Genomic DNA, 20,513 nt, shown 5'->3' on the forward strand with positions numbered 1-20,513 from the left:
TGTTGTTGTTGTTACTTCTTGTGAATTAGCTCTTTGATGTACTGTATTGGTCTTTATTTGATCCTTAAGTGGGTAGGACCAGTAACCTATAAGTTGGTGCTTCAGTGTCATTTTTGTGTTCACCTTTATTTATTAATTAATTTAAATTTTGGTCTTGACTTATCTTTGTTCAATCTTTGTCTTGTTTATTGTCACCATCTGTGCAGCATCAGACTTCTCTGTTTCTCAGCCCTTCATCTTGCAGTTTTCTTCTTAGAACAAGTTCCATTTTTCCACAGTATGTAGCATCAGTGCCAGTTGTGCAGAGGACAGCAGCCAAGTACATCCTGGGGCTTAAAGGTTTATCTAAATGTGAGAGTCTTAGGGGAGTTTGGAGAAGAGAAGTGAGAACAGCCTGGGGCCCTCATCGAGTTCTCAAAGGCACCGATAAAGCTGAGCCAGATCAGGCTTACTTGACAACCCCTAGTGGACTCAAAGGGATGTGTATTTAAGATGAGAAAGCACTTCACCGCATGAACATTTGTGGGAATAAGGAACAAACTACTCCTGTGGGAACCTGGAGGACATTCTAAAGGCTCCGAATGAGACTTAATCCACGGATACCTTCTTAAAGTTTAGTCTAATGATGGACTGGTGTGGAGTCAGTAACATTCTGCTCCTTTCAGAACTTATCTAACTTGAGAAAGAGTTGAAATGACATGAGAGATTCATGGCAGCAGAAGCACTAAAATGCCAAAGGCTCTGGGAATCAGAAAGGGGTGAAGCCTGATTTGGGGACCAATTGCCACTTTAAGCAGATTACGTGGTGCTTCCTTTAGCTGCAGATTCCAGGAGGTCTTGTCTGGTGTTCAGGAGCTATCGGACTTGTGCTAGCTGACAACAAGCTGCCCAGAAGATACCAAAGATATTTGATCTTGCCCATACAGTGACAGTGAGGCTGATAGGGACATTCTAAGCCCAGCATATGGACACTGAGGGACAAAGGCCTTCCCATCTCAGCAGATGCAATGGTGTTGTGTAGGTTATCTACTCCGCCATCTTCTTGCTCTGATCAGGACAGACATAGGACACACTCACATTTAACGTGTATGCCATCTTTTACTAACATTACATGGCCTGTTAGTCCCCAGAGGATTTCAAATCAAGCCACAGCTGCTTTTTGTTTTTTAATCAGCATATACTCCATCCATCCATTATCCAACCCGCTATATCCTAACTACAGGGTCATGGGGGTCTGCTGGAGCCAATCCCAGCCAACACAGGGCTCAAGGCAGGAACCAAACCCTGGGCAAGGTGCCAGCCCACTGCAGTCAGCATATACTACTAACATAGGGCCTTTTACAGACTACTCAATTACAGAAAAATCACAAATTTTAAAAGCAATTAATTACACATGACAAATCGAAGGAAAAAGTGCAGCATACAGAATCAATGGGGTGCCAGGTGACAGAGCCCATCCTTCCATGACCATCTTAGGTCTGCACAAATTTAGTAGAAGAAGGTCACTGCTGTCAGCACAAGCAGATACAAAATGGGACTCCATCTTGGCCTCCAGCTGCTATTGCATAAGTTTCCACTGCAGCATGTGGGTTTTGTTGTCGGGGTGTCACCAAAGAAGCTGATGACTGTTTCATAGTTGTCACAGACACCCTGTGAAGTGCATCCTCTGACCATTCCTCTGTTTTTCACTGAAAGAGATGGAGAAGAGTCATGTAGCCAAGAAAACTAGTGATGTTACCAACCTCCTCTTGAACACATTGTTTGAACTAAAGCCCCTATTAAAAACCATTCAAGCAATTTGGACAAGAAGAGGCCAGTCAGACCAGCAACCCTCACCGATCCTATTCACCTCATTTCTTCAAAATGCAGCAGAATCAGATTTTGAAGGTTCTGAAAGTCCTGGGGCCTCATGTTTAAAAGGTGCGTACACACAAAAATGTTGCATCCTCCCATTTCCACGCTCACATCACAATGTTTAAAACCTAAACTTGGTGGAAAGCCACGCAAATTTTCATGCCAGCTCAAACCCTACTGTACCCAAGTTTTTCGTATGGTTTTGCAAACTGGCGGCACCCACTGTCAAAGTAGTACTTTTGTTCCAGTGTGGTTTCGCCTTCTTTGTTAGATCCACATCCCTGATGCGGCTTTATGATATACACTGGAATTAACTGTGTATTGTTTATTAGTTTAAGGCATCAGATTGTAATTAAACTGTAACACTATAATGGTCCACAGAATGGCCAAATCTTTTCAAAATACCATAGCTGCTTTAGTGTTCCTCTTCTCAAGTATTTATATCACCGTATCTGAGTGCGAAATCACAGCTCTACAGCAGCTGATTGGAAAGAGAATTATTGGGATACAGCAAAAAGCACACACTGCCTCAGCCATGCTGTCTATTTGAACTGCTGTCATATGACAAACAAGCAAGGAGCGGACACCCCGATTGTTACTGCCTCACGCTGTATTCTTGCTGGTGCTGACGCGACACTGGAAGGATAGACAGATAGAATCATTAAACATGTACTACGAAGATATTTCAATGTTCCTTAAACATTTTGAAGAATCGGCGTTCTAAGCAAACTGGTGGCTTAACGTCTATTACAGAGCTGATTGTGTGGCGATTGGTTACTTGGAGAAAGAAAAGGAAGGACAGGAATTGGAGGTTAGTACATTTGAAAGAGACAGCACTGCTGCAATAAAGTATTTCATTGAAGGTCGCACATGGCGCAGCAGCATCTTGCATGAGACATGAACAATGACTGCGCCACCGTGTTCCCATGTTTAATAACATGCTTTAACTCCTATCATCATGAAAATGATATCACGTATACAGTATTTTAATTATTCAGAGAGCTGTAATATCACAAATGTAATGGATTCCCGTTTAAGAAGCAGGTAGTGATTCACATACATAGAGCACACAGAAGAACACATACAAAACAAAGCATTTAACGTGGGACTTTAGTTACGATGGGATTTAAGAAACTGGTAAATTAAACGATTTTAAGATGAAGTTTATGCTGTTGTACTTTAATGACAAAATATACTACATGATTGAAGTGGAAATTCTGAGATTAAAGTTGACATTTTCTGCTTTTTCCCCACTGTGTCCCTATTTTTTTTCTCTGTACCCTAATAAGCTTTCATATGACACTCAGATGGTGGGCTACGACTTGCCTTTTCACGGCAACTTTGACATCTGACAAGTTCTTTTTTATTTTGGCACTGTGCGACTTTGTGAAGTTGAGGTTTCGAGTTTTTCTGACACTCTATGTCACTCGATCAACTTCCTTTTGCTGTTTATTCCACTGTTTAAACCAACAAATGATGTTTTTCTTTGCCTCCACTTGAGATTCTCTGAAATTCTTCTATTATCCCCCATGCTTTTGCAATTGTCTTTTCACAAAACGCTAAGCTTAAGGGCTATTTATATTGTTTTGCATATTCAAAGACTGAGGTGGGTTGGCACCCTTCCTGGGGTTTGTTTCCTACCTTGCGCCCTGTGTTGGCTGGGATTGGTTCCAGCAGACCCCCGTGACCCTATAGTTGGAATATAGCGGTTGGATAATGGATAGATGGAGAGATATTAAAAGAGGTGTAATTCTGAGAGGAGTTGGGGAGTGGCAGCATGCATGTGCACGTGTGTTACTTTTCACACTGACTGGGATTTATGGAGTGGAATAACGTGGAAACTGGCGTTCGCACAGATTTATGCATCTGGATTTTTTTGTGCGTACGAACATTTCCGCTTTTGTCTGTATGCCATGTTTTAGTGTGAATTCTACGTGCGGTGTTATGCATGAGGCCCCTGCTGTCATTTATTCTGCATCTGTGGTTCTCTGTGTAAAGAAATACTTTGTAATATTTGTGCAGAATTTGCCCCTAACAAGTTGCAAATTGTGTCTACATGTTTCTGTTGAAGAACTCATTTTAAGATCACAGCTGGGGTCCAATGGACTACTTCAGTCATGTGCCCTCCTAACAAAATATGAAGTCATGTTTTGAAAGTCCCTAAAGTCCTCCTGTCCACCATACTACTTGTTTCTTGTTATTCCAAGTGTCTATTGTTCTCTGTGTTCCCTTCATCATTTTAAACACTTCAGTCAGGTCTCCTCTTCATCTGAATAAAGGCTCAGCTCTTTGAATCTTTCCTCATAACTCATCCCCTGTGGCCCTCAATCAGCCCAGTGTTTCTGATGGGAGTGCTAGCTCCGTGGAAATATGTTCTTTTATATTGCGGCGTTTTAATAAACCTTTATTTAAATAACTAGCAGAATACCCGCGCTTCACAGCGGAGAAGTAGTGTGTTAAAGAAGGTATGAAAAAGAAAAGGAAAAATTTAAAAAATAACGTAACATGATTGTTAATGTAATTGTTTTGTCATTGATATGAGTGTTGTTCCCATATCTATATCTATGCAGCGGAGAAGTAGTGTGTTAAAGAAGGAAAGAGAAACAAAAGGAAACATTTTGAAAATAACGTAACATGATTGTCAATGTAATTGTTTTGTCACTGTTATGAGTGTCGCTGTGATATATATATATATATATATATATAGCAAAATAACTGCACTTCGCTGCGATGTCGTGTGTTAAAGAAGTTATGAAAAAGAAAAGGAAACATTTGAAAAATAATGTAAAATGATTGTGAAAGTAATTGTTTTGTGTATTTGGCGGCAGCGTCACAAAGTTGTTTCCGTCTAGCTGCATTAGAAAATGTACCACGACATCTGACATGCCTCCTTTTTACTGTTTTCTCACAGCTTGGATTGCTGCTGTCATAATGGTTTTGAGTCTACATTATATATATATATATATATATATATATATATATATATATATATATATATATATATATATATATATACACACACACATACATACCTTCATATCTATATAAATATATACATATGTATATACATTAGATATCTACATATACAGTACACATATATATATATATATACATATCTATCTACATCATACATACACACACATACATACATACACACACACAAATTATATATGTGTGTGTGTGTGTATATATATATATATATATATATATATATATATATATATATATATATAAATATATATAGGTGTGTGTGTATATATATATATATATATATATACATACATACAAACATACACACAGGTATATATATGTGTATATATATATGTATGTGTCTATATGTGTGTGTATAGCTTTGGTCACTGAGTGCAAGGGAAAAATAATAAAATTTAGTCTATTAGTTATTAAACAGTAAAACATTAACGTTTTAAGAAGTACAGGTACATTGAGCACTACTGGAGTGGTTGCGGGTAAACTACATTTTAAAAGACGGTATAACAGAACAGGTGAGTAGTACTGACAGCAGCTAAAATATATATGGATCATCTCTCGGTAGTTGATCCCTTTTGAAAGGCGCTACACGACAGCTGTGGTATAGAAATTACATTTTCTATCTGAACCTTCAAATTTCTGCCTCTGGTAATGTGCCTTAACGGTATTACAAGTAATTAAAGAAAAATAGTTTTGTGTCCTCTGCAGTGTTAAGAGAGAAAGGCTTTGGTTTGGGATAAAATGAAAAAAGGTGTAAAGAAAGGAAAGTTGCATTTTTCTTTTATATAGTATAGAGAGATGTGTTCGCTGACGTTATGATCGCCTTTTGGGGATAGTCGCGGTGGGTCTTGTGTAGACTGGTGAGACGTCTCTGCCATTAATCGGCTGTGACGACACTGTCAGTCCTTCACTCGTGTGCGTGTCTTCATAATCCGAGCTGAGGACCTCATAATCGTATACGTGCAAAAGAAAGTGTGAATCGCCTTAATATTATTTTGCCGTGGTGTAGAAAAGGGGTCCTGTGTTTGCACTTGTCTGGGCTATAGCTCAGGGGGAGGATGAAAAAAATTAAAAGTGCTCACTTTGATTTAAGGCAGAAGCGCAGTCAGCGTCTCAAATCCCAGCACAGCTATGCGCGCGCGCCGGCTGCTCGACTTTTGCTGGGAAGGAGACCCCAGTTTTTGTACACACGTTCCACAAATGAGACACACGGGTTTACCGGCAATGTCAGTAAACATATACTCAGCCTCCCATCGGTTTTTAAAGGCTCTATGTTCAGAATCACCTTTTCTCTTTGGCATCGTGTGGGCTAGCTTGGCAATAACTTGTAGCATCATAAGCTAGACTTGATTAACGTGGTAAGTGTTTGACAAGGCAGCTAAAGTGCTGGATTATGGGATCTGTAGTTTATTGTGTTACCAGTGCTTCATATCCCCGGGCCTTTAATAACAATAATACAGTATATAAAATGATCTCGCGGGCCGGATATAATTACACGCTGGGCCGGATGTGGCCCGTGGGCCTTGAGTTTGACTCATATGGACTAAATAGAACTTGAAAAGAAATATTTTTTGGAATGTGATCGCAAGTCAGATCGAGTTGACGCGCACTACAGTACATCGAGCCCGCGTGCTATTGTGGTTTTGCTTGTGTGCTTCAGTAAGTTACCGTCCCCTCGCTCTTACTTTTTTACCGTTCATCTAATGAATACACTGAGTATGGCTTTACCAAAAGGGGGCGTTAGTATGCATTGTGGTACACTGCAGAGCTATAGCGCGTCTTTAGTGAAAACAGCAGTGTCAGATGGGGTTGTATGGATTGATTCTGAACGCGACTGAGAGAATGAAAAGTGAATAAAAAAACTAACCTTTACAAGGATCATAAATTGCACCGGCTGTTATAGACTGAAATCAAATGTATGCTTTTATTCTAAAATAGTGAGACTAAAAGCAGTTATCTTCTCAAAACAGAGGGGCGCAGGATCGAACTCATAACCTCTTGACTCACAAGCGGGGGCTGAGTCCATTGAACCACGGAGGCAGTTACATAAAAGTGATGTCAATGTCGCATGTTAAGGCGGCTTTTTGTTTCTGCAGTTATATTTTTGAATAAAAGCGCAATTGTGTTATTCTTGTGAAAATGTTTCTTTGCTATTTGGACTTCAGGCTTCATACACTATATAGTTTATGCCTACATTTTGTCATCTACTACTAGAATATAAAAAACGTTTCTGTTTTATCAATGTGTTGACACAGATTACTGTAGAAACGGAACAGACATGAAATGCGTGTGTTCCAAACAACGATCTATTATTTCCACTGTAAAACTCCACTTCACTCCCAGATACTCAATCAAGCTGAAGTTCGTGCACGTTCTAAATTGGTGGGGGGATGGAATAGCGGGCTGCTCCTAGCTTCTCTTTATCAGCACATTTAGAAAACAAAGGACGCTGGCGGAGAGGTGTGAAGGGATTTAAGAAGCGGTTTAAGGTGGGACGGAATTACGAGTTTTTTCGTAGGCTCTGGTAATTCTAGTGTTAACCGTGTGGATTTAAAACCTGTGCTCCCTAAATTCCATCAGCCCGTCAAGTGTGCCACCAGAGGAGCTAACACATTGGATAAAGTCTATACAAACATTAAACAGGTCTACACCACTACCTCACCTGGGCCACTCTGACCACACGTTACTGTTTTTAATTCTGGCCTACATCCCATAAAGGAAAACTGCCCTTAACAGCACAAGGACAGTTCAAACTTGGCCAGATGGAGCCTCTCAGCAGCTGCAGGACTGTTTCAGTAGGACCAGCTGAGACATCTTTGAACACCCAGACCTTGAAGTGTTCAGTGACCGCGTACTGTGTTATATTAAGAACTGCACAGACATTGTCACAGTGGATAAATGTATCTGGGTCTACCCCAAATAGAAGCCCTGGATGACCAGGGAAGTCCGGAGGCTGCTGAAAGAGAGGAACACTGCCTTCAGGTCTGGTGACAAGGTCCTCTTCAGCACAGCCCATGTCAGCTTAAAGAGAGTCATCCAAGAGGCCAAGTTAGATTATAAAAGGAAGATCGAGGAACACCTGCACAGCAACAATGGCAGGCAAGTGTGGAAGGGTTTCCAGCTGTGGGAGGTGATTTATCGCTGTCTGAGGAACTGAACCACTACTTTGCCCAGTTTGAAGTGGATCCACCAGAGACAGCCAGACCCCATCCAGAAACCAAGAACAGCCCCATCTTCACAGTGGGGGAGCACAAGGTGAGAGGCACATTGCAGGCTGTCAACCCATGGAGGGCAGCTGGACCTGACGGCATCTCGAGATGTGTGCTGAAAGACTGTGCAGACCAACTGGCTGGGGTGTTCACCAGGATATTCAACCAGTCTCTGTCTCAGTCCACTGTGCCATCCTGCCTGAAACCCTCTGTCATAGTGCTTCTGGCCAAGAAACAGACCTTCACCAGTCTTAATGACTACAGGCCAGTTGCACTTACCCCTGTGGTTATGAAGTGCTTTAAGAAGCTCATCAGGAACCACATCATGTCATTCATTCCTCCCATGCTTGATCCGCACCAGTTTGCCTACAGAACCAACAGGTCTATGGAGGACGCTGTGGCCACTGTTCTCCAAGCTGTTCTGTCCCATCTGGAGGAGCAGAGGAGCTACGCACGGCTGCTCTTCATAGACTTCAGCTCTGCCTTTAATACCATCTTACCACACAGACTGGTGACCAAACTGTCAGACATAGGACTTCCACACTCAACCTACCTTTGGTTCAAGGACTTCCTGAGTGATCGCACTCAGAGAGTTAGAGTGGGTCCCTATATCTCCACAGCTATCAGCCTCAACACTGGCTCCCCACAGGGCTGTGTGCTGAGCCCCCTGCTCTATACCTGCCACACTCATAATTGCATTCATGCCCACCACAGTAACACCATCATTAAGTTCGCTGACAATACCACGGTAGTAGGGCTCATCTCTGGGGGGATGAGTCCGCCTACAGGGATGAGGTGGAGCGGCTGGAAACGTGGTGTAGGAATAACAACTTGCTCCTAAATATAGCCAAGACCAAGGGTGATTGTGGACTTCATGAAGAAGGCAGACAACATCCAGCCACTCATCATCAATGGGGACTGTGTGGAGAGGGTCTCAGACTTCCGCTTCTTGTGAGTCACCATTAGGGAGGACTTGACCTGTGAAACATACACTGCTGAGGTAGTGAAGAAGGCCCAAAAGAGACTCTACTTCCTCAGGAAGAACAACATCCCTGAGAAACTGCTGGTGTCCTTTTACCGCTGCACAGTAGAGATCATCCTGGTCTACTGTCTCTGTGCGTGGTTCTCCAGCTGCACAGTAGCACAGAGGAAAGAGCTCCACAGGGTCATTAAGGTCGCCCAGTGAATAGTCAGCTGTCCTCTCCCCTCACTAGAAGAACTACATAGTTCCTGTTGCCTCAGGAACATCAAGAAAATTCTTCAGGACCCATCACACCCAGGACATCCATTGTTTTAACTCCTGCCTTCAGGCAGATGTTTCAGATCCTTAAAGACTAAGACAAATAGACTGAGAAACAGTTTCTATCCTTCAGCCATCAACATGCTGAATGCTGCTAAGTGGTCAATCTGACCGAGTGCACCTTCATGTTTACAATACAGCCCTAAGTTAACATTGGCAATGGGACAAGTACAATATGACATATGTATGAATAGAAAATTTTAGTTTTAACTTGAGTAATTTTTTTTATTTTTTATTTTATTTTTGCATAGGAAAAGTGCACCTAAATTTCGTTGTACAATGTCTCATTGCTACAATGACAATAAAGATTTTGAATGATTGATTGATTGATTGGATTGATTGATTGATTGATTGATTGATTGATTGATTGATCATCTAAAAACTTAACCAGCTTGTTACTTCTATTCCGCTGTCGTTTTGTAATATGGAGGCCACTCAGCACTCCGGTTGAGACCTCATTCAACATTATCCACGAGCCTCCCTTAATTTGTGCTCACAATCTCTTCTGCCAAAGGTGCAACTAGCAACATGAGAGGACCAAAAAAAGGTATGCTAAAAAATAACAGGAGTCCAAACTGGAAGGCAAGAATCAAATTACTAAACCTAAAATGTAAGGTGGGAACCTCAGCAGAAACAAGGTACAGTACACGTTATTTTCTTGTTGTCATGCAGGTGCATCTGTGATTCACCCTCCAAGCCCACCTGAGACAGGCTGAGCCGGGGCACTCGTGCTAACATTCTCCTCTTTTCTTCTCTCCACAGTACCAACAAGATGGTCAGTTCCTCATCTATAAAGCTCCAGCTGCCGGAAGGAGGACTTCAGTTTTGAACAGATTGTAATGTTGCAGCCAGAGAGAGAGAGAAATTCACACTTAAACTCTTTCTTTCTTTCTTTCTTTCTTTCTTTCTTTCTTTCTTTCTTTCTTTCTTTCTTTCTTTCTGAGAGTATTTCCAAAATCTTGGACCATACTGTTTCCTGGACCACAAGAGGGCGACCTGCCTGGATTACATGGGGGCCACAGAGCTTGGAAGTTCAACCCTATGGAGGGACGTGGCCACCACCAGGGGGTGCCTGGACAGCTCCAGAACTGTGGTCTGCAGCACTTCCACCACACCTGGAAGTGCTGATGGATGTTAAATGTGGAGCACATGGAGTACTTTTGAAGGCGCTATAAAAAGGGCTGTCTCACTTCATTCGGAAAGCCGGAGTTGGGTGGAAGAGGATAGAGCTTTAGTGGTGGTTAGTGAATTGTAAAATAAACATGTGTGTTTTGGGACATTCTCTGTCTGCTTGTCTATATCCGGGTATGAGATCTCCGCAAAGTAACCAGAAATTAATTAATATGACCACACCCCTAACCCCAAAACCTAACCCTTTATAATGAACTAAACAGAAAAATGTCAAAGCAGAAAAGGAAATGAGATAAACAAAAAAAAAAAAAGAAATGTGACTACTCACTGACAACATAAAAATATTCGCAGCACATACATATATATATATTCATATAGATAGTATACAAATATAAATCAAACGCACACCCCATCCCCATTCCCCAGTCCCTTTTAGATCATACCTTTTGGCTTTGGTCCAACTGGGCTGGGTATTTCACTGTTAAATCCAGCGCACTGGTAAAATATACCAATGACACATTTGCCCTCTACAGTTCAAGGGAGCTTTTCAAGGGAGGCTTGGAGACAAGTATTATCCTGGATGCCAAACTCTGCCTCACCCGGGTGTGATGGTGTTAATGACCCTCAATGGAAGATGCAAGCATCACAAATAAAAGGCAGCACCATGCACACCGATGTCCTCCCCTGGTCAGCCAGTACTCATTTTTGTGTGCATCCAAACTAATCTAGATAATGAGCATTTCGTGCCTTTCGGATCGCTCCCTTTCTATTCCTCTTTCCCAGCTCCTTCTCCTCTCCTTTTCAAAATGCGCTTCTTTTTCTTTATGAAGTCGGTTTAGCCTCTTGCAACACTCACCAGTGCATTTATTCAAAGACCCACAGGCGTGGTTTGGCCCCCTGTTCCCCTTAAAGAGATATCCTTAAAATACTTAATCCCTAGGACATATATTCTAAAGAGAACAAGGGGCAGAAACAGACACAACACATACAATAAGTAGCAACCATTACAGTACTCCACAGGTGGTTCTGGCTTATAAAGTGCCACGTTAATGACATCATAATGAGCGACAATCTAAGCCATGGCCCCTGTGTCAGGGCAATGCCCTGTCACCACCCTAAGCCTAACCTGAAGAATCCTAACTGACTCACAATAAGAGAATAGCATGATGGTGCCTTCATTTAACTTAAGATAAGAATTATGAGTAACAATCTACAAAATGGTGGCAAGTAATTCTTAACGTCATCCTTGAGAAACTGGGCATGCTGAATATGCTTTATTTTCATATGGGATATCATTTACCAGCCTCCAGAATTTTCAAAAATCCACCTTAAGGTTTTCCTCCTTGGGTATTTGAGGATAATGCAGTGTGGAGTCTCCAAGAGTTGGACGTCTGTTGACATGTCCAAGACTCAGAGACCTACCTCCTCCACCTTGACATCAAGAGCTCTGCTATGGTCCACGTCTTGTCCTAAGCAACCCTGAATGGTGAGTTGTTGTTTTTTTTTTTGCCACCCTAAACTGTGACAATTTGCTCTGCCTTGCTTTTAATTCTACTCTCTCCTTGTAACGATGTAAACAGGATTAGTTAATGAAGGACATGTGATGGATGTGTGATGGACATGTGGACTTTCCCATGTGGTTGTTAGCATTCATGGTCACCACCCACCAAGGTCATGACACATTACACTCTACTTACGTCCAATTGTGAAGCAGAGGGTTTCACTTCCTTTGCACTGGATAGTCCCCTTGATGTTGTCATTTACTCCAAAATAGCACGTCAGAGAATTCAGAGTTTGTGGAGACACTAAAACGTAAGAATGTCAAAATCAGAGAAATGCAATAAAGAAGCACGCTAGCCTTCCGCAGTCAAACTCTGCTAATGTACCAAACTGTATGACAATACAGGAGAATGGAGAATCCACTGCATCCACTGAACAGGATCATCTCCAGACAGAGGAGGAGCTTCAGTGAATTTCACCTTATGATTAAAAAACTATCTATCTATCTATCTATCTATCTATCTATCTATCTATCTATCTATCTATCTATCTATCTATCTATCTATCTATCTAAAAAGCAAAATGCAGAAAAAGGGCCAAATCATTTAGCCCCATGAAGACTTCATCAAAGTCCCACTTGTGGACATTTCTGTTCTTACTGTCACCTGTGGTCATGTGCTCTAGGATGTCATTGAAGAAGTCAGAATGCCGGTTGGGGTCACAATGTCTAAATGAAGTGCTGTGGAGCTCTGTCACTCACAATGGTTTGACGATGGACATGGCCCATTGGGAGCAGATTGAGACAGATTTGGGAGGCTTGGACCCCAATATGGGATCACCTGGTCATTTCTGAAGAGTGCTGCTGGGGTTTGGAGTTGTGTGATCAGTCCGCTAAGACTCCCAGAAAGATAACCAGCCTCATTTACTTGCAATATAAAATTCATATTTGAGATTGAGTTAGGTGAGGGAATTGGCACAGATTGTGTGCCACTTTGGGTCAGAGAAAGAGAAAAACCCTCAAAGAATAAGTGTCTGCATTCTCTTTGCCTTGATCTTTTTGCACATTGGTTCGGACTCTTCCTCTTCACCACCAATGTCCAGTGCGTCTGGCATATGTGATGAACGTTATGTCCAGAGCTGACTTGGCATGGCATAAGCCTTTCATTTGTACAAAGACCAGGACTCAACTCATTTGTAGGCCACAGTACAGTAGTCAGTGGAGCTTGGCAGGGCCAACTGGTCCATTTGCCTTGTTCTGTGGAGTTTGTCCACCATTGCTATGGTGTATGTGTGTGTGTGAGTATGGGAATTTGGCTGGGCACTCAATGGTACCTTGGCTGGGGCTGTTTCCAGTCTTCCACCCAGCACTGCTGGGATGGTCTCTAGTCCCCTGTGACCCTGCTTTTGGTCATTGTCTGTCTCCTATTCTATTTCATGACATTTTGCTTAGAATTCACCCTTTGATGGATCTAAAGTACACCCTCACACATTGAGCGCCTCAACAGCCTATCCATTTTGTAAACTGGTTTTACACCCTAAAAGGTTAAAGTGTACCCAATGGTGTCCTTTTGGAATGCAGAGGACCAAAAATTAACTGAATGACATGTTACTGGTGGGCACACACATCAGATTTCAGGTCTCACCACGCTTGAATATCTTTAGGATGTGGAGGTAAAAGAAAAAGGAAAAATCAAAATGAACAGACAAAAAATGTGCAGACACTGACCAGCTTGTGCCATCGCACAAACCAAAGGGTACAAGACAAGAGTTTGAATTCACCCTACCATAACCACCCAGTGGCATTTTAGGTGACAAGTCAACTTCATGGGAAAAATTGGAGGAGTACAGGGAGAACTGACCACACTCCACCCACTGGAGCCCAGGCGCTATAATGCTGCCCTTAGGCTGTCCCTGATGAAATGCCGAGTGACAAGATAGGGGTCATGAGTTGACAAGATGTTCAATGCAGAAGGAGCATTTCACACAAAATGACACACAGGCTAAACTTCACAGAAACAAATCACTAAAGACATGAAAGAAGGAGGGCGAACAGTGCTGTCATGGCTGACCGTTACCTGTTACTGAGTTCACCGGGTTGCAGAGGCTTGTCGTGCAGCACTGGGCATTGACATTGGCACTGAGGACCCCAATGTTAAAGGACAAGGGGGAATTGCAGATTCCTGGGTAGGCACAGCTTTGATAATACTGCGTGCTGGACCTGCCATCTGTAGAGAGAAAGAACAGTGCAGCAGCTTCAGTGTCAGGATATTTAGGTGATCAATGAGGCCATCTTTAAGTTCAACTAATAAAAACATAAAATGTAGCTTTGTCAAGCATTCACACGGCATTACAGTCACAAACACAAAGACAAGTCGGGGATTGCTGGTCACTTCAACGGGAAGATGCACAGTCTTAGGAGAGCCAAGTACGGGGTTATACAGGGTGAACCCGAGAAATGGAAACCATTAAAATACCAGAAAATGAAGAGGCTGCTTGGATCAGGAGCCATGGCAGACACCTCCATGGGCTGAGAGCAAAGTCCAGCCACCAGGTTAAGCAGACATGTAATTTACAGCCAGAAGATGTCCCCACAATGTTGACACACACAGTGGCACTTTGCATAAAAGAACACAGATTAACAAAACCCCTGAAGGAGCCGTGTGCCAGCACCCACTTTTACAACTTCATGGTGTCTACTAAAACTTTGCATGTTGTTGTCCATTGTACCTAAGTGCCGTTTTACAGTCACACTTTTACGTGGGAGCTTCAAAACAATCACATCATTAAATGAAGTATTCAACTTCATGAAGATGGCAGCAGTGACATCACTGGCCTGTTGTTGAGGTGGAGGAAGAATTTCAATCAAAAGAATCAGCAGGGTGGTGTGAAGTGACATGTGTGGTGCCTGGAGATTATTTTGTTTTGGGGACACCCTGAATATTCCCCTCTCTGGCTAAGGGGTGATTGATCTGCAGACAGTGGTCACCTTAATAATAATAATAATACATTTTATTTATATACAGCGCCTTTCCCATGCTTAGGGAACCTTAGGGCCCTTAAGGTTCTCCGTGCAGTTTCAGACCTAGTGATGGGACAATGGCAGGCAGGTTTTCCTGTAGTGTGCCTAAGGACCCTCTAATTCTGTAGTTCACATCCCTGACCCTGCTGAACTCTTCAATGACACCCCAATCTAGCGCACATGAACATGAAAAGATTTGATCTTATTGATTAAAACACAAAACTGAAAAGTTAAGGAATGGCGAATGCCAAATAAAAGACTGGAGATTCCTGTCTACTGTAACTGCTCGCCTCTGTAATGCAGTTAAAATATCAGTGATAAAGATGGCGATGGAGCGCCACGATGCAGAGTCAGGTTCTAGTTCAGCACAGTCATATCTGGGCTCAGATGTGTTTACTTTTTATTTAATCTTTTTGTCGTCTTTAAAATATCTTTTTGTATTTCATTGTGTTATTGAATCTTTTCTTTCATTTTGTATCTTGTTTTTCTGGAATCTATGTTTCCCAATTATTTTATTTCTCTATCTCAGATTGTGGTTTTGCCCTTGACTTTCTCTTAGCTTGGCAGTTGAACACTTGGAAGTTTCTGCTTTTGACCTCTTGTGTTTCTGGTTTTCAATCGGCTTTTTGAGGATTATATCTTTAGGTGGATCTTGTTACATTTCTTGCTGTTTTTTTCAGTTTTTCCAAAGTATTTTTGTCAATAAATTGGCCTAAAGGCAAAGCCCAGACATCCTTACCTTTGTAAGCTGACAATAACTGAAAAGCTCCTTCTACTCTGTTTTCAAGATGTCTGCCTGATAATGAATCTTATTTAAGCAGTTCTATCAAAACTGCTCACGGACGCCTCCATGCAGACTGTGGTAAATTCCATTCCGACTACGTTTTGTTCAGATCCTCCCTAGGGCAGGTATAATATGTCCATTTTTTTTCTTTTTGAAATTTAGTAACCCACAAATTACTGTGAAAAATGAAGATATATATTTCTTCAAAATCATTGATATTTCCTTATTTTTTATTTTAACTTTTATTCACGAAACATTTTATGCTTACTGTTATCCTAAAAGGTTTAACCATTTCTAACAATTTTCTAGTGTAACCATTAATTACTTAACAAGCATGATGCTTGAGTAAGAAAACATTTTGATTCAATTTTAATGGCGGCACACAAGGGTGCCATTTGTTCTTGTGGTTTATACAGACCTCCCTGTCCTCGTATTTAGCCCATAACTTTATTATCAAGTTATTCATCTTAGCGATTCTGGTCTCACATGTCTGTTTTGCTTACTTGATGCCTTCAATCAATTTATGACTTGCATCAGCTCAGCTTTCCCTAGTGGGCCATGGCCAGCCCAGGTCTGGTTCTTATTTATTGATCTCCAACTTTAAAGTGATGATGTGAACTCCGAGAGGTGTGGACTCTGGGCTCAGTCCTGTCATAAATGCCCATTCCAACCACAGGACTGCAAGACTGCCACTGCCTGGGTGTTTGTAGGGCCGGACACATCATTTCACACCCCACATGACAAAGTATGTGTCACATGCCAAGAGAGCACAAATGGGACCATTCCTGTTTAACAGATAAAACGGTGCTTGTTAAAACATTTTCTTTCCACGCTCACCAATAAGTTGACCCACCCTCAAATCACAAGCGCACAAGCCCATCACACAAGCTGAATGTCAAAACTGATTGTCACAGATCCATCACAGAGGCTAAGAATGTTGTGACCAAGAGGTCTATTGGAGGAGTAGCAATGGCTAATGGAGGACAACCAACTTACATTTGAGTAATGAGTTCACTGCTGGCTCTAAGCAAATGGAAACTCTGAAAAGCAAGAAACCCTAAAAGTAAAGAAAGATAAAAACACACACAATGCAAGCAGACCCCCTCCACTCACCAAACCCAGCCCCCTAAAGAACTGGAATAAAGTGCCAATCAAGCAGACCCAACCTGTTCTTAATGGCTAATTGCTGAAAGGCCTCAGATCAACTTACTATCCACGACTTGCAGTGCAAAACTCCCACAGGCGGTGGATGAAGTTTCACAGATGGTGGGCTGAGCTGAACACAGGCCAGGGCTGTTGCTGGTGCAGGTGTAGCAGATCAAAGAATTTGATCCTGTCAAAAGCAAAGAGACTTCATTCAGGGGTCTGAGACCAACAAAAGCACATGTCCACTCTTCATCAGTTAACATTTTCTGAAGTTCACATATGTGAGGAAGTTTATAACCTCCAGTAATCATAGGGACTGACAAGACGGGGGCCTGGAATCTAACAAATCGCTGGGACTGCATAACATTCATCATGGAGTCCTAAAGTAGGTGAGCAAGTGCAGAGAGAAATCGTGGACATGCCATTTATAAAAATCTCTGCACACAGAGTCAATTTTTAAGTTCTGAAGGAAAGTAGATGTGATGTCATTAGATAAAAAGGGACACCGGCTCAGCCAGGTTACCTACAAGTCAGTAAGCTTAACATGTATCACGTGTGAGTTAATGGAAGAAATGATGAAGTAAAAGATGGAGTGTTACATGTCGAGAGAAGGTGTGCTAGTGATCTGTCAGCGTGGGTCAGACAGGGAGGTCTCGTTTTACTACTATGCTGGAATTCATGAAGAAGCAGACACATTGAGAAGTGCAGAGGAAATTGTTGAACCAGATTTATGGAAATAGAAGCTTGCTTAAAAAAAGTGGGAGCTGAAGGTGCAGTGTGGAAATGAATGCAAGTTTATTTATAGGGAGACAACCTTTAACGAATTAGGCAAAGGGGTCCTGTTGGGTCAGTGCCAGGGCCGCTACTCTTCTTAAGAGATGTAAACAATCTGAAGATCATGTGATGAAGATACCAAACTAGGAGGAACAGAAATCAGTGAAATCATTAGAGGATTCTGGGAGAATCTGGGCAAGATTGTGGCAGATGAAGTTTAGCATAAGAAAATGAAGAGAGTTAGAGACACAAAACACAAATATTAGGTTTAAATGCACAGGGTAAGGTTTGAAGTTTGAAACAACATCTTACATGAAAGACCTGGGAGTCGAAGTGGACTAGTTGTGACTAAGAAGGCTCAGTGGGAGTCCGGTTACTTAGTGCCCTTGACATGGGATGTACATTTCAAGGCAGGTTATCCTTAAGATGTGCAAAGCACCAGTGAAGCCACACCTGGAGTACTGGGGCAGTTTTGGTCTCCATGTTACAAACAAAACACAAAGAAAGTCCATGAGCACTACATTTAAAGAAAAATATTTCAAAGGAAATCCTTATTCCTTTCAAAATCCTATATGAGTTTAGTGTGTTCTTATATTCAAGAACCTCCCTGGATACTTGGATTAATTTAACTTTTCAAATTGAGGTTTTTTGTCTAATTGTATTTGCCTTTGACTTTTACTTTTTGCTTCTGTTCAGGCCATGGTATTTGCTTTAACCTCATTTTGGCCTATTCCATTTTCTGACTTAGACTACATTTCAAGTCCAGGGGCCTCATGTATAAACGGTGCGTAAGAACTTTTCCACGTTCAAATCACAATGTATAAAACCTACACTTGCCGTAAACCCACGCACTTTTCCACGGTTCCTCATACCTTGTCGTATGCAAGTTCTCCGCTCGGTTTTGCAGACTGGCAGCACCCAGCGGCAAAGCAATGCTACTGTTCCTGTGTGGTTACCCTTATTTTCCTGATGCGGCTTTATAAATACACTGAAACTAACTGCATATTGTTTATTAGTGTAACGCATCTGATTGTAATTAACTTGTAACAATATAATGGTCCAGGGAACAGCCATAGTATCCCAAATACCATAACTGCTTTAGCGTTGTTACTCTCACTGCACCTTCTTCTTCTTCTTCTTCTTCTTCTTTCAGCTCCTCCCATTAGGAGTTGCCACAGCGGATCATCTTTTTCCATATTACTCTCACTGCACCACTCGGAGTATTTATATCACTGTATCTGAGTGTGAATCACAGCAGCAGCTGATCGGAAAGAGAATTATCGGTATACAGCTTTAAGCACACGCTGTCTCAGCCACTGCAAAACGTTTTAAAGCCTATTCTTTCTAATACAGAGCTGATTGTGTGGTGATTGGGTATTTGGGGAAAGAAAGGCAAGGACTGCAGTGGTGGCTACGCCAAAATATATTAAATATAAAACAGAAAGAGAAAATAACAACACAGCTAAAAACGCAGCGACAAATTTCAGCAAAAGTTAAATGCTTGTGTCATGAGCACGAGGCGGCTATGTAGTGTCCGCAACGGACGTGGCCATCCACCGTGCATAAGCTACCATATTGACATTGGCGGGTGAAGGAGCCACCGATTCTTCCTCTGCCCAGTGCCACCACAAGCCTAGAGCCGCCCCTGAGTACTGCTGCAATAAATTATTACATCGAAGTGAAACACATGTTTAATAACGTGCTTTAACTCCTATCATCATGAAAATGATATCACGTATCCATCTCAGTATTTTAGTTATTCAGAGAGCTGTAATATCACGAATGTCATGGACTCTGTGTCCAGTTGGAGGAAGAGAGCCGGTTTAAGAAGCACGTAGTGATTCACACACACAGAGCACATAGAAGATCAAATACAAAACAAAGCATTTAACATGCTACTTTAATTACGATGTGATTTGAGAAACTGGTTAAATAAACGATTTTAAGATGAAGTTTATGATGTTCTACTTTAATGACAAAATAAACTACGTGATTAAAGTGGAAATGTCGAGATTGAAGTTGACATTTCGTGCTTTTTCCCCACCGTGTGCCTTTTTTTCTCTGTATCCTAATAAACTTTCATATGACACTCAGACGGTGGGCTACAACTCCCCTTTTCATGGCGACTTTGATATGTGACTTCTTTTTTATTTCCGGCACTGTGCGATTTTGTGAACGTGAGCTTTCAAGTTTCTCCAACACGCTATGTCACTCGATCAACTTCCTTTTGTTGATTATACTACGGTTTATTTGAACAAATTGTATGTTTTTCCTTTGCCTCCACTTGCTATTCGCTGAAATTTTAATATTTTCTCCCGTGCTTTTCCCATTGTCTTTTCACAGAAGGCTGAGATTCAGGGCGATTTATATTGATTTGCATATTCAAAGAGGCGTAATTTTGGGAAGAGTTGGGGCATTATATAAAGCACGTGCACAAGCGTTACTTTTCACGCTGATCGGGATTTATGTAGCGGAAGAACGTGGAAGTTGGAGTGCAGATTCCTGCATCTGGATTTTTCTGTGCGTAGGCATATTTCGGCTTTTGTGCTTACGCTATGTTATAGTGCAAGTTCTACGCACAGCGTTATACATGAGGCCCCTGGTCCCACTCTTTCGATCACTTCTCTCAACCTTCAGGAATAACAGAGAGCAGAGCAACTGAGGAGAGATGAAACTTTAGAGTTGTGGCAAATGAACATTTAGAGGAGATCTGATTGAAGTTTTAAAAATTATAAACGTAAAATTATGAAGAGAATTAGGATGATGCATCCCTCTTGTCACTTTAAGAAAATGGATCTTGGCTGGTAA

The 20,513-nt window shown here is 41.7% G+C and overlaps 1 protein-coding gene across 1 annotated transcript; it reads right to left on the minus strand.

The window, feature by feature from the left end:
* Nucleotides 1–1,357: 1,357 nt before the first annotated feature.
* Nucleotides 1,358–17,266, minus strand: LOC120516378. The gene is made up of 4 exons (XM_039738009.1): nt 16,996–17,266; nt 14,058–14,207; nt 12,180–12,287; nt 1,358–1,688 (listed from the first exon to the last, which is right to left on the minus strand). Exons 1-4 carry the CDS (start codon nt 17,240–17,242, stop codon nt 1,489–1,491), a joined length of 705 nt encoding a protein of 234 aa, XP_039593943.1. The 5' UTR covers nt 17,243–17,266; the 3' UTR covers nt 1,358–1,488.
* Between the last annotated feature and the right edge of the window lie 3,247 nt (nt 17,267–20,513).

Source organism: Polypterus senegalus, chromosome 1 (genome assembly GCF_016835505.1).
Source record: "Polypterus senegalus isolate Bchr_013 chromosome 1, ASM1683550v1, whole genome shotgun sequence".
In the NCBI taxonomy this organism is placed as follows: Eukaryota; Metazoa; Chordata; class Cladistia; order Polypteriformes; family Polypteridae; genus Polypterus; species Polypterus senegalus.